Here is a 14,522-nt window from a genome sequence, read left to right as displayed (position 1 = left end):
CCCCCCCCCCACCCTTCTCCTATCCCGTCCAGTACCCAGCTATGAGGGATACTGTGGTGAATCTAGGTGAATCACTTCGAAAGTTCCCCCCGCTCCTCCCCCCTGCCGCATCCAGTACCACATTACCACATTAAGTTGAATGAGAATATGCAGCTATGAGGGATGCTGTAGTGAATTCTGGCTTCGGATCGATTTCGACCCCCTGGGGTCCTTTAGCCTGCACCGACATCCACAGCGGATACGGGCCTCTTTTGCATTTCTCCTCCATTGAAATGTGGCCGCTGCGGCCAAAATTCGATCCCGAGACCTTGGTCTCGGCAGCCGAACGCCAAAACAACTGAGCCGCAACGAAGGATCGGTGCAGCTGAAAATTCGAATCTTTCCTGATTATTTTTTTCTGCAATAAGTTCACAACCGCCTTGAGCCATTGTTATCTGGTTAGAATAGAAACAAAACGTACGCCCGCGCGCGAACCCACGCGCCCAAAGCAAAAGCTCACGCATGCCACAGCAACAGCGAAAGGTAGCGGTGCTCTGGGCCCTGCTGTTCGGTCCTATTGTTCCTGGCTCATTGCATCGGCCGCGTTGTTCCAGTTTGTTTCGAAAATCGATGACAGCGGGTTCGGCCTACTCTAAACTCGCCGAGGGTCGACCGAGGGGAGCAAACGAGTGGTGCCCGGCAGCTGCCGGTTGCTTCCAGGAAGTGAGCGGGAAATTTCCGCTTCATCGCCTCCGGTACCGACTCGCTCCGAGATTGCGCACCCGTTTTGTTTTTCTTTTAACCCACCGAAACCAATTGCCTCCCCCCCCCCCAACCCCACCCCGGTCTTTTTTTTTATTCTTGTCTTTCTATCTTTTGCCTGGATTGGCAGTGGTTGGTCGCTCCATGTCTCACGCGTCTGAGGGTTTAATTAAAGCAGCAGTGCCTGAGAAGGTGTAGCGAGGACGGCTACTCCCATCGTTCTCTGCGCGCAAGAGGCGAGAAGTAGCCCAGAATCTTGTGCAGTTCTTTGTATCATCTGTTGGGCGTTATTCATACACAGGTTCCATAAATCTCCAAATATACGTTGGGCTTGCGAAGTGGTGGCTGTTGTAAAGGGCGGCGACTTTGCCTACCGGACTCCGCTGCTTTGCGAGTAGGGGGAAGAAGCACTTACAATTAGTATTGAAAAAGTAAGGCCAAATGCAATTAGCGAAAATTTAGGCAACTTCGTTGCCCCAAGAAAACCAAATCCTCCTGAGACCTGGAGTGCCAATTGCACTCGAGAAAGGAAAACAGCAGCGCCGAAAAATACGCACACAGCAACAGAACGACGTAGGACAAGCGCTTTAGGTTTTAGAGGCGTACCACATAAGAAAAAGGGGAAAAGGTTGTGTCAGCGATACATCTGTGAGCCTGTTTAAAGCCGGGATTACATATCTTGAACGGTTTTGTTGATCGCGCATAAGATTTCTTCCTGCGCATGCCTAGATTTTCCGTATATTTGCTCGCTTTTCAAAGAATAAAGTCAGATGAAGTAAGCGCTTGTCCTACGTCTTTCTTTTGCTATGTGTGTGTTTTTGAAGCTGTTGTTTTCTTTTCTCGAGTACAATGAACCATCTAGCCCAAATAGAAGTTCTTCTAAACTATGAGTGCCAATTGCGTTATGATTTTTTTTTTCGAATGTTTAGGATAAGATAATTTGGGCCCAAGACACGACTGAAGTACCTTTTATTCCTTCTAGCTTTTAGCTGTGTGCTGGGAAATGTCCAATATTAAAAAAAGGAAGTTTCTGGAGTATGGAAGAAAATTAGGGCTGTCACGGCTCAACGAAAATGTTGATAGCGCTGTCACAAATGCTAATAAGTGTTTTGCCGCCTGCTGAAGTGCACGTCAATCCGTTTGCTTTATCATTATTTTTTTGCCGCTACGGTTAAAAATGCTCGCGCTGATTAACACTTGTATGAAGGCCCCTAAAAAGAAAGGAACCGTGGCGGTCGAATTTCGATGGAGGCGAAATTCTAGAGGCCCATGCACTGTGCGATGTCAGTGCACGGTAAAGAACCCCAGGTGGTCGAAATTCCGGAGCCCTTCACTACGGCGTCCTGATAGCCTGAGTCGCTTTGGGACGTTAAAGCCCCATAAACCCAAACACAAACTGATACGACTTTGGCCATGCTTTCTAGACAGCAGCACAGGTTCTAAATGTTCCTGATATTACAGCGCTGAATATACATCCATGACTGTCGTGCCTGCGATTACGTTGTCCAATACATTGCGCAAATCTTCACTGCCCAGTGTTAAAAGGATACGAGGCTTGAAATGGGCGCTCGCTCGATGCGACCTGCACCACCCAACAGAATGCCAATACAACGACTCACACTTAAATCAGGTTATGCCTAAACAAGAAAACTGGTTTTAGAGGGAAGGAAATGGCGCAGTAATTGTCTCACATTTCGGTGGGCACTCGAACCGCGCCGTAAGTGAAGGGAGGAAGCTGGGAGTTGTTGCTGTTTGCCTCAAAAAATGGCACATACATATACACACATACCCACAAAACATAGCCACAAGGGGGATTGGCCATAACTTTGGCTATACTTTCATTGCAGATTGCATGCGCCAAGCATAGGATGACCTAAAAAATTGGGTAACTCAGTTTCCTTGACAGAGGTGGTTACCGGTAGTTAGGGGGTCTAACAAGATTAAATTTAGGCACGGGAGTGAAAGAAGAAAGAGAGGAAGAAGTGCCATAGTGGAGGGCTCGAGCTGAGCCACAATCGCTGCCACGTGCAGGCAGAGGAGAGTTGAAAGATGTGAGAGCAAAGACTGAAAGAACAGACGCGCGTCACAACAATCGCGTCCGCCGAAGCGACAACGCCGGCTGTGTGACCCGCCGCGGTGGCTCAGTGGTTAAGGTGCTCGGCTACTGAGCCGGAGTACCCGGGTTCGATCGCGACCGCTGCGGCCGCATTTCGATGAGGCGAAACGCAAAGGCGCCCGTGTGCTGTGCGATGTCAGTGCATGTTACAGATGCCTAGGTGGTCGAAATTATTCCGGAGCCTTACACTGCGGGCACCTCTTTCTCCCTTTCTTCTTTCACTCCCACCTTCCTGCCCTCCCGTACGGCGCGGTTCGGGTGCCCACCGAGATATGTGAGACAATTACTGCGCCAATTTCTTTCCTCAAAAACCAATTTCAATTTTTCTGGCTCTATCGATACCCCAGTGGCCCCCTGACGCTTGAATGTCTTGCGTCTTACTCGAGACAGAAGACGTGGACACAGAAACTAGAAGACACTGACACTTTAGCGCAACAAAACATCTGAGAACAGAATAATGTATGTGAGCCCTTTGTGTTTGGGATTTCTTCACATCTTTCTTACTCAAGTACCTTTTCGGTCCTGATGCTGTTAAAGAGCTTAACTTCTTTGTCTGCGAGTGAGCACATCCATGGCATGTGAGCCTTTCACGCTAGCTTTCAGATAGTCCCCGTTTTTATGTAGCTTTCTGCAGTGGTTGGTCACAGTACTGAGTGTTGAAACCAAGTCAACGTCGTAGTCACTCAAAACCGTCTAATAAAGAAAATCATTAGTGCATACTGCATAAAAATGGCGCTACAGTTACATTGGGCTCATAGTAAGCTCCTTGAAGAGCATTTCACTGTTCGCAGTGGACACGTTGCGAAGAAAAACGTGAAAGAATTTCAGTGATAGAGAAAAACAGGGCAATCATGCGTTCTCATTCAGAAAAGTCCCAACAGTTGTTGCGCATGCGCCGTCTAAAAATCTGACGGAGGAATGTGCCATAGCCCTGGAACTACGGACAATGCCACCGGATCAATCAATAATTACCATCCTTCTCGCAAATTACTTACAGAACTACGCACAGGCATGCATTTTCCATTCTCGAATGGTGCCTCAGATCGAACCCATCACATCCGAATACCCGCCTCGTCTGGACGCCAGGGCATGCGTCTCTCCCTGGCAATGAGCGCGTTCATGTGACAGCCCGAGAAGTTATCCTCCGGGCACCAGTGAAAGTCTATACCAACCCAGGGGAAGCGGAGCCCGTCAAACTCGCCAATTCGCACATGCTCTAACATTACCGACTCTCCCGCACAACATAGTCACCGCCTCGCAAAAATCTCTGTCGAGAGGAGGCGGCCTCCTTTAGTCAACTTTCCCCCATTTTGCTCTTAGGCGCACCTCACCCCCCCACAAATTTCCCTTTTTGTGGCGCACACCCAATCCTCTACCATCCCACATGGGAATGCCCCAATACTTTCTCAACACACCCCCATACCACTCCCCGTTCCAGTAGGAAGCCGTCCTCTATAGAACACCCCTGGACGACCAGCGCGAAGTGATCGCCCGGGCCACCCATATAGCAACGCTAAATGGGGCTCCAACCTCTTGGGACCTCCCTCCAACCTTTGCCCATAATTAAATTTTTTTCTCTCTCTCTGTATCTCAAGTTTTGGTGTTTTGCGCTTCCTGTGTCAGCATATTCTGCGTTGAGTGCTTGACAAATGGTTATAATGTCCGTAAAGGTGGCGTACACACACTTACACACACATAAAAGCACGCGCACATGCGTTCATGAGCATTATGCTGCGCTGAATTCAAACCCAGCACCACCCACATACGTGGCAAAGGCTACACACTGCACAAGGTCAGCCAACAAGCATCAGCCTGAGAGAAATTATGTGCTTGTACCATCACAGATCGGAGTCAGGCACTCTTTCCTTAATTACGGCTGGACTCAATTTAACGGAATTAATATTAGTTGCGCCTTTTACATTCATCCGCGTGGTACCAAGGCCCGCCTACCGAAAGGGGCTCGCGCGCGCGCGCCACACACACACACACACACACACACACACACACACACACACACACACACACACACACACACACACACACACACACACACACACACACACACACACACACACACACACACACACGCACACGCACGCACACGCACACACGCACACGCGCGCGCACACACGCACGCACACACACACACACACACACACACACACACACACACACACACACACACACACACACACACACACACACACACACACACACACACACACACACACACACACACACACACACACACACACACACACACACACACAAAGCTATATACCGAGTATATACTTCCTAGCATTCCCGGCGCTGGACGAATCGCTCTTCAAGAAACTCGCGTCGACTGTGGCATACCATCCGTCTCTAGGGGTAATTTTGAGAACCGCTGTGCTGCTGTTCAAAGAGAACGTAATCCGCATGGGCCGTAGAGTTCAAGTTATCGACAGTTTTCCCTGTGTGGTGACGCTCTGCAAGGTCTGTCTGGCACGCGTTGGGTTTGAAATTTGCACCCTCGGAAAAGACGAAGTGGAAATAGGGAGACACAGAAGATGTGAGATGACGGTGCTGTGCTTTCTTTGTGAAATCTGGTGGAAGATGAGTGTGAAGAACGAGTCTGCTTCAAGGGCCGTACCAGACCACAACACAGCGGTCACATTTCGATGGAGACGAAAAGCAAAAAAAAAAGTAATCCGTGTGCAGTGAATCTAGAACACACCGCTATCGCGTTGCCGTTTTGCTCTCATTTAAGGGGCGCTAAGCGGTCCCAAAATTTTATAGGGCGCTACCGCTAAGGTCCCCAGTCACCGATCTCGCCGATATTTGCCTGAAGCCTGACCTTGAAACCCTAGCTTCGAACCGAAATCGAAATAAGTAAGCGGAATCAAGTAAATGAATCGGTTTTATTTTTTCTTTTATATGTTCATAAAGCTGATGAGCAGTAAGCATCCTTGGATGCGTTTTGTTGCCCGCATTGCAGCATGTGTGTGTGTGTGTGTGTGTGTGTGTGTGTGTGTGTGTGTGTGTGTGTGTGTGTGTGTGTGTGTGTGTGTGCGTGTGCGTGTGCGTGTGCGTGTGCGTGTGTGTGTGTGTGTGTGTGTGTGTGTGTGTGTGTGTGTGTGTGTGTGTGCGCGTGCGCGCGTGTGCGTGCGCGTGCGCGCGCGCGCTCGCTCGCTCGCTCACAGAACTTAAGGACCAACATATCGTTTTCGAGCAAATCGGATTCATAAAACGTGCCTTTCAGGAATGTTCACCATTTCGCTCGAAATCCAGTAAAAGTGGCTCTGTTCAGTTTAGATGAAGAACAATGAAAATATTTGCTACCAGAGCAAACAAAAAACTTTCGATAACATTCACCCGTGAACAAAAAAATATGCCGCTTCTCAGACGCCGTACTGAAAAACGAATAAATCTCCAGAAATACAACGCAAGAAACTTGCCCCACCGATCTCATTTTATGAGGAAGAGATGCGACGATGAAGTTCGCATACTTGCAACGGAAGCCCGAGAAAGCTACGAAATCGTGCGGAAGAAGGCACAGCACACCAGGAGAAAACAAGCGCCCAAAGGCGCATCAGTCCTGCTCACGTCTCCATGATTTCACGGTTGTGCTCATGCTGAAGGTCACAGAGAATGTACGCGTTACGAGAAGATTTATATCGACGCGCTTCGGTGAACAGACTCAAAGATTTCAGCTGCCTACTAAAGGGCGCACTCTAGCCGTTACATACGCCAAAGGAAATGTGTTCGGGTATCTGGCACTCTAAGCGGAAGCGGTTTGCAACGCGCTAGGAATACACAGTATCTCGTGTTGTTTTATGACTGCTGGGATTATTCTTATATTGAAAATAGTAGTGCTTTTTTTTTAAATCAATAGACTCTGTACGAACGCTATCGCTTCCTGTACAAGCGATTCAAGCGATTGCTTCTGTCAGGGGAGCAATATGCTTGTTACTTTGTCTCGGAAAATGATTCATTTTTGAACCGCTGTACACCTCAGCGTATTCTTGCGTATCATAGAGAATAAAACTGCGATAATTCCGTGATTTTTCTTCAAGTAGATCTTGTGTATTACCGTTGATAATTTTGTTCCAAGAGTGGAAAATATCTGAACTTCCGCACTTTCACAAAACAGTTTTCTAGGTGCATCTCGTCGAGACCAAAAAAAGTCAAGATTAGCATTGTTATTACCTTTTAACTCTTTTTCTCTTTCTCCATGCATGCATCCATAGTGCATTTACGAACGATGTACAACTGCTGAGCCAGCAAAGTGTAAGCCCAATTATCCGTCGGTGGTCCCAACCAATCTGATTATGATGATGACAATCATTATTATGCTGATGGGGGTGATGGCCGTCTTCAGATAGGCCAAGTTAATTAGTGCCCACCTGTGGCGTTGGAATGAAAACACGTGCAGGCTGCGAACGTTAACAGCTTGTGTAACAGCAGCCGAAATCCAGGAAAGAGAATTAGAATTTGTCTTTCTTCTGCTTCACCTGTCTTCTTTTGTTTTTCTTTAGTTGCAAATGCATTTCCAAGAATTCTATAAATCACGCCACTCAGACAGGTGCGCCTTATCTGTAGTCAGAGTATTCACACACCATATTAAGTAGACGCCCGCCATCCGATTGGTTTCGAATTATATCACGAACATGACTTCATTTCGTTCAGTCCTTAATAATAAGGGGCAATCAATAACCTTCCAATAGATTACGCAGAGTACTTGCATCTTGCTCTGCATTTTGATTTTTTTTTACTTGTCATTACTATTTCCTTTTACTGCGGTCGTTTTGAGTGTTGTAGGCCGTTTTGAATGTCCACAACAACCTGAAGGTATTAAGTTGATAGCATATCGTGCACGGACTGCATTGTGCACGTACGTGTCTTTGTGTGAACGAGCACAGCTCTTTGGAACTTCATTGTTCTAACATCCTTTCAACTAAACCGGTTCTTTTAATCGTGAGCTAAACGTCTGGAATTCAAGAGGAAGAAATGGGCTTGGGCAGGGATTGTAATACGAAGGCAAAATGACCGTCGCTGGTCCTTAAGGGTAACGGAGTGGATTCCAAGAGAAGGCAAGCATAGCAGGGGGCGGCGGAAGGTTAGGGGTGCAGATGAGATTAGGAAGTTTGCAGGCTTAGGGTGGGCGCAGTTGGCAAAGGACAGGTTTAATTGGAGAGACATGGGAGAGGCCTTCGTCCTGCAGTGGGTGTATTCAGGCTGATGATGATGGTGGTGGTGATGATGATGAAACTTCTGCCATTTTATGACTGCCGGCTCTCAAGTCCCTTATCAAGTTTTCCACCAGCAACTGAGTGGCCCCACGTCGCTCACCTGACTGCATTGTGAAGATGATGAACGAGCTTGTCATGATCCACGTGGCGTCGTCCCACGATATGTCCTGGTGGCTGTGGCCAACGTAGCCATCGCTTGTGGCGTTGTTGGAGTCCGCCCACGACGTCATGATGCTTGATTGGTATTTGCAAAGTGGAGGCAAGCGATTTCTGGCGCTGGTGTAAATAGTGACCAGAAGAAGAACCCCGCGTTTAGACACGTTTAGGGTTCCAAAGGCTAGCGAAGCCTTCGTGGTCGTTGCTAAGTCACCATCTGAAAGAAATGCGAACATTCGCGCTTTGTACGTGGCTGACCGGACTGCTGTAACGTTCGTTTCTTGAACATTCATTTTAAAGCGGTAGCTGTAGGAATGGCTCTTTCCAAGGTGGGAGGAGGGTCGTACGGCTGTTATTCATGAAGATGTGGAGGGATACCCGCTTAACGTTTAGCGCGGTCGTTCCTTCTCGAATTAGCAGCGCTCCAGTCCCTGTATAACACACGTAGGGCATTCCTGGCAAAAGTGGAAAAAGCTTTCATATACATGTACAACAGGCACACAGCAACCTGAGTTTTAGATATGTGCAGATTAGCCTAGTCTCTCGTTGTTGGTCGCTCACGGGCGGATTTGTGGGTCATGGTCCCATTTGAACCAACTGTTTGCTGGACTTCTTTGCCGAAAAAAATGGGGCTCACGGTGATTTTCCTATGTAAAAATTCTCTCTTTAAGCCATGTCTTTTCTCATGCTTTGAACGCCCGAGCATTTTGAGGAAACAAGCTAGCCCACTTTGCGCTAAGTGATGTGAAGCTGCAGACTGAAGTTTATAGAACAGAATATTGGAAATTGGAAAAAAAAGGATCTTATCATTTCCTGTACACTCAGCCTTCAATAGATACAAGCTAGAGCAGTGCAGAGTGTCCGAAGTACACAATGCGTCATTGAAAGTCAAGCATTCCACCTTTGACAAGAAGAAATTAAACTCCTTTGTCAGCGCCAAATTTGACAAAATTTTGAGGCCGACGGCATGGACTGTGCAGGGCTAAATAAATGAGAAAATGAATGAGGCAATAGGAAATATAGCCAACGCTGCAAGGTGGGTTTGGTAAAGTATAAACAAATGTCGCACATCTGTATGTCATGCCATCTCTTATGATGGCATGACGTCCTGGGGTCAAACATTGAAGTACATCTCATCACTGCACAATCCGCAGTTAGATGCGCCCGGTGGTATAGGGTGACGTAACTACATTTGTCTTCTTCTTTTTTTTTACCTCAGCGTGGGCCTCGGAACACGCGGTCATGCAACAGGACAAAGGTCACTTACTTTAGTCAATCTCCGAGCGCGGTTGCACTTGTCTACACCTGTGCCGTAGACGCCTCTCAGCGATAAACCACTGGACGACGTGCCACCTGTGCGCAGCGTTGAAATGCAGCACACATGCAAAACTCGGATCACATTCCTTTCGCGATGGGCGCCGGCAAATGGCGGAACGCTAAGAAGCGCGCTCCGACTAGGGGGACCGTCGCGCGATTCCCGCGGCAACTCCGGCGGCGCGCCATCGCGCGGACTTGGGCCGCGCGCGCGGTTGTTTCGTGATCATGATTGATTAGATGACTCCGAAGACTACGTCATGACGTCACGATTCCTCTCGCTCTCTTCTTTCTCGATACCCCTCCCCCTCCTCCAGTCGTTGCCACGAGGAGAAGCCGCACCCTGAGGGGAGGGCTCTGGCTTCGGTTGCCCCGGCGACAACCGTGGACGCGTCTCCACAGTCGCACGGGCTAGCGTCGCAGCTCCGGCCGCGGCCGGCCGCTTTGGGTTCCGAGAACCTCGATGGGGAGCTTAGCTATAACTCTTCGCACGTGGGACTTGTCAAAAATTGGTCGACTTCCTCTGGACTTACGAGGTTTATTCGGCACGAGCATATGTCATATAATGTCCCGAACCTGAGGACAGACCCCAATAATACTTTCATTCAGTTTGGCCGCATGTTGAGCCGCACAGCTTTATGCTTAAACCGAAGGGATGCTTTCCTCAGCTAGTGGAACCTGAAATCTCCGCCTCAATTTCGCAGCTTAGGTGTCGAGTAGCAACAATTGCACTCGCTATAGTCTCTCGACATATCTACTTCACGCGCACAACTGTGCAACTATACCACCTATTTTTCCTCAGCGATGACGGCGTCAGTTTCGCATACTCACACTATAGTTCTGATAGTTGCGCAAAAAAATTATATCAATAAATTGAGCTGAAGGGTTTTTTTTTTCCGCAAGCGCATCCACAACATTTCACAGGGGCCCTGCTGTTTTAGTCAGCACAAAGACAACGTCTTTCATTTTTCAATTGCAAACTGCGCATGTGCTTCGCAGTTACAAGGAACTATTGCTGTCTGCAGGATAATTGTAACTTTCTGCATTAAAGTTTGGTGGTTGGCCCACTAATTTAGTAGTGCGATAATCACGTCATGGCGAGTAGTCCCCCCTAGTTAAGCCTCTTTTAACTGTTCATTACATACGTGACGTCCACTGGACGCGGGCTGTTTTTATACTATCACATTAGTTTGCAAGGAGCAGAATCTCTACTGCACCGTGATCGGGTGCAAGCCGCCCTATCCATAGAGTTTCTTAGTATAAATAGAGGAAAGCTGGATGCGCTACACTTCATCCACCATAGAGAGGCGCAGCAATGCCGGGAAGACGAGCTTTCTTACTTAGCTTGGCTATTGTTGAGCATAAAACGCGGATTCGGCCGCAAATATACGGCTCTGCTAGAAGCAAGCCGCGAAGAAACGCTGTGAAAGTTTCCATACCAACCTAACACCAACTTTCACTTGAGTTAAAATCTATGAAGAAGTGCAAAATGCAGTACTGAAATAACTTAATCTGCGCGCAGTGTAGAAAATCGCGGCGCAACTACCAATTTCCAGGTATAATCCACGCTTTCGCCAAACACTAGCCAAGCCAAACACAAAACATCGTCTTCCCGGCATTCCCGCGGCGGACGAAGTGCTCTTTTAAGAAACTGGCATAGACGGTGGCGCCAGCTTTCCCTCTAGGGAATAACTGCAAACTTTATGGCCTTATCCACGCAATGCTTGTTCGCTCTAGAGGTCCAGGCGACACCCCGCGTTGCTTTCCTAAACCTCCGGTTCGCGGCTCATCCCTTTCGTGCGTTCATTTCACCTCCCCACACCGTCCCGATGTGTTTCCCGATTCCTTCCCCATTTATATTAAACACGAGGTGCGGCCCACGAGCTAAATGATCGGAGCGATCTGTGCCTCGTTAATGGCCGACTCGGACGCAGCGTGGCTCGTGTAGCCGTGCTGTACCGCTACACTGGCCGGGAGACGTGCGCAACAGGTTCATTGCACCGCGCCGGGCTGGCGTCGTCCGAGGTCCCCCCGCGGCGGAAATGATGCCCGGGCTCCGTTCGCCCTCCCGCACTCCCTCTCCCTCTTCTCTGCGAGCCTCCGCCGAGTCACGTCTAGATGGCGGGCGCACTCGATTTAGCCCCGACGCCCAGGAAGTCACCTCGGCATGATTGTTGCTAGGAACAACATTGGCAGCCTGTGTGCTTTGGGACCCTTTCGTCTTCCCTTATCGCTGCTTTCTTTTTATATCTTTGTTTCTTTCTAAGTGCTGGGATGGGAAGTAAGAGGAGGTTGATCCCACCTTGGCTTGGAGTGCCTACAAGGGGCTCTGTTGCTAGAAGTTATTAGAGGGTGATAGAGCTCGCGTGTTAGAAGCTTACTGAGCGAATGAGGGAGAGGGAGCTCCACGAGGGGCGTTTGTTATTTGCTAAGCCTAACCATAACGCAAGGGCCTGACAAAGTTGCAACACTATTTGCATGTTACGTCATCCTTCTGCTCTGTGACTGCCCTCGTTTTGAGCGGGAGCGTGCCTTCCTGCAGCTGCTACACTCCGCCGCTTGGACTCTCGTCCTTTTACAGAAACCAAGATTCTGGGGCCTTGGACAAAACCTTCATCACAAAGGACAGTCGTGAGGGCGTTCTCGAAGTTCTTAAAAGGACTCGGGGCTGAGTTCCCGACTATAAACTTTAAGCTTTAAGTGTGCGCCCTCAGTCCCCTTGTCGTAGTGGTCGATGGACAGTGAAAAACTAATTTCATTGCCGCTCTTCTCTTTTTTTTTTCCTTGTTCCCCTCCTCACGTGTAGGCTAGCATACTGGGCATCGCCTGGTTAACCTCCCTGGCTGCCTCTCCGTTCTTTTGTTTCTCTCTCTACGTCATCCTTCTAGGCGCGGGTTATTTGTATCTTGTGTGTTATTCGATCGGGGCCAGAATAGGGACGTCTCCGCAAATAAGGTGCCCAGATCTCTTTGAACGTCGCTATGTGAGAGAACCTGAAGCGAAGGGCAGCATGAAGCATCATCATGCCGTGATGTTTACGAGAACAGAGGAAGGAATGGCGAAGAGCTTTCGTGGGTGCATGAGGAATGTTTTCGGGAGCAGTACACCTTCGTACCATACGGTCAGAAGTTCGGCAGATGTGTTAACTAACGGCAGGACGTCTTTGTAAGGCGACGAATAAGCATATCGCTTCTGTTGAATACCACTGAGGAAATTTTCTTCATAGTGGTTGTGGCTAATAGGCATGTAGGGATACTTCACTTGCTATGGAATCGGGCATAACATTGGGAACCTGGAAATAACCTTGCAGAAGCTTTTGCGTATATCCAGGGTCAGCTCACTTAATTCGGACGTTCAAACTGTGGAAGCCTGAAATAAAAAAAAAATCAGGTTGATTGTTCTCATAAAATTGTCAGGACTACTGCCGACTAGAGATGCCTTTATGGATGGTTAGGAACTGAGGTTTCCTGTATCTACTACTGCGACTATGAGAGCGAACAAAAAATGCTTGCCTGGAAACACAATTCCCATTGGCCCATTGAATTCAATGGCGCCTCTGCAGTAGAGGACAAAACGACATTTTTAGAGGGTTAGTACGTATGTTCTTCTGACTGAGCGCATGGACACCAAAATGGCCCATTGAATTCAATGGCGCGTCTGTAGTAGAGGACAAAACGACATTTTTAGAGGGTTAGTACGTATGTTCTTCTGACTGAGCGCGTACACACCAAAATGGCCCATTGAATTCAATAGCGCCTCTGTAGTAGAGGACAAAACGACATTTTTAGAGGGTTAGTACGTACGTTCTTCTGACTGAGCGCATACACACCAAAATGGCCCATTGAATTCAATGGCGGCTCTGTAGTAGAGGACAAAAAGACATTTTTAGAGGGTTAGTACGTATGTTCTTCTGACTGAGCGCATACACACCAAAATGGCCCATTGAATTTAATGGCACCTCAGTAGTAGAGGACAAAACAACATTTTTAGAGGGTTAGTACGTATGTTCTTCTGACTGAGCGTATACACTCCAAAATGGCCCATTGTATTCAATGGCGCCTCTGCAGTAGAGGACAAAACGACATTTTTAGAGGGTTAGTACGTATGTTCTTCTGACTGAGCGCATGCACACCAAAATGGGCCATTGAATTCAATGGCGGCTCTGTAGTAGAGGACAAAACGACATTTTTAGAGGGTTAGTACGTATGTTCTTCTGACTGAGCGCATACACACCAAAATGGCCCATTGAATTTAATGGCACCTCAGTAGTAAAGGACAAAACAACATTTTTAGAGGGTTAGTACGTATGTTCTTCTGACTGAGCGCATACACTCCAAAATGGCCCATTGTATTCAATGGCGCCTCTGCAGTAGAGGACAAGACGACATTTTTAGAGGGTTAGTACGTATGTTCTTCTGACTGAGCGCATGCACACCAAAATGGCCCATTGAATTCAATGGCGCGTCTGTAGTAGAGGACAAAACGACATTTTTAGAGGGTTAGTACGTATATCCTTCTGACTGAGCGCATGCACACCAAAATGGCCCATTGAATTCAATGGCGCGTCTGTAGTAGAGGACAAAACGACATTTTTAGAGGGTTAGTACGTATGTTCTTCTGACTGAGCGCATGCACACCAAAATGGCCCATTGAATTCAATGGCGCCTCTGTAGTAGAGGACAAAACGACATTTTTAGAGGGTTAGTACGTATGTTCTTCTGACTGAGCGCATACACACCAAAATGGCCCATTGGATTCAATAGCGCCTCTGTAGTAGAGGACAAAACGACATTTTTAGAGGGTTAGTACGTACGTTCTTCTGACTGAGCGCATACACACCAAAATGGCCCATTGAATTCAATGACGGCTCTGTAGTAGAGGACAAAAAGACATTTTTAGAGGGTTAGTACGTATGTTCTTCTGACTGAGCGCATACACACCAAAATGGCCCATTGTATTCAATG

The 14,522-nt window shown here is 48.0% G+C and overlaps 1 protein-coding gene across 1 annotated transcript in view; it reads right to left on the bottom strand.

Moving 5' to 3' along the window:
- Positions 1–8,318, bottom strand: part of LOC144094365 (putative ammonium transporter 2) — a 34,823-nt gene extending 26,505 nt beyond the window's left edge. Inside the window, exon 1 of the mRNA XM_077628346.1 lies at positions 8,189–8,318. Within this exon, the coding sequence (XP_077484472.1) occupies positions 8,189–8,318 (130 nt within the window). The remainder of the gene's footprint in view (positions 1–8,188) is intronic.
- Between the last annotated feature and the right edge of the window lie 6,204 nt (positions 8,319–14,522).

The sequence above is a fragment of the Amblyomma americanum genome, chromosome 6 (genome assembly GCF_052857255.1).
Source record: "Amblyomma americanum isolate KBUSLIRL-KWMA chromosome 6, ASM5285725v1, whole genome shotgun sequence".
NCBI classification, from domain to species: Eukaryota; Metazoa; Arthropoda; class Arachnida; order Ixodida; family Ixodidae; genus Amblyomma; species Amblyomma americanum.
Note: the sequence above shows the minus strand (reverse complement) of the source record. Positions and strands in the feature narration are given on the sequence as shown.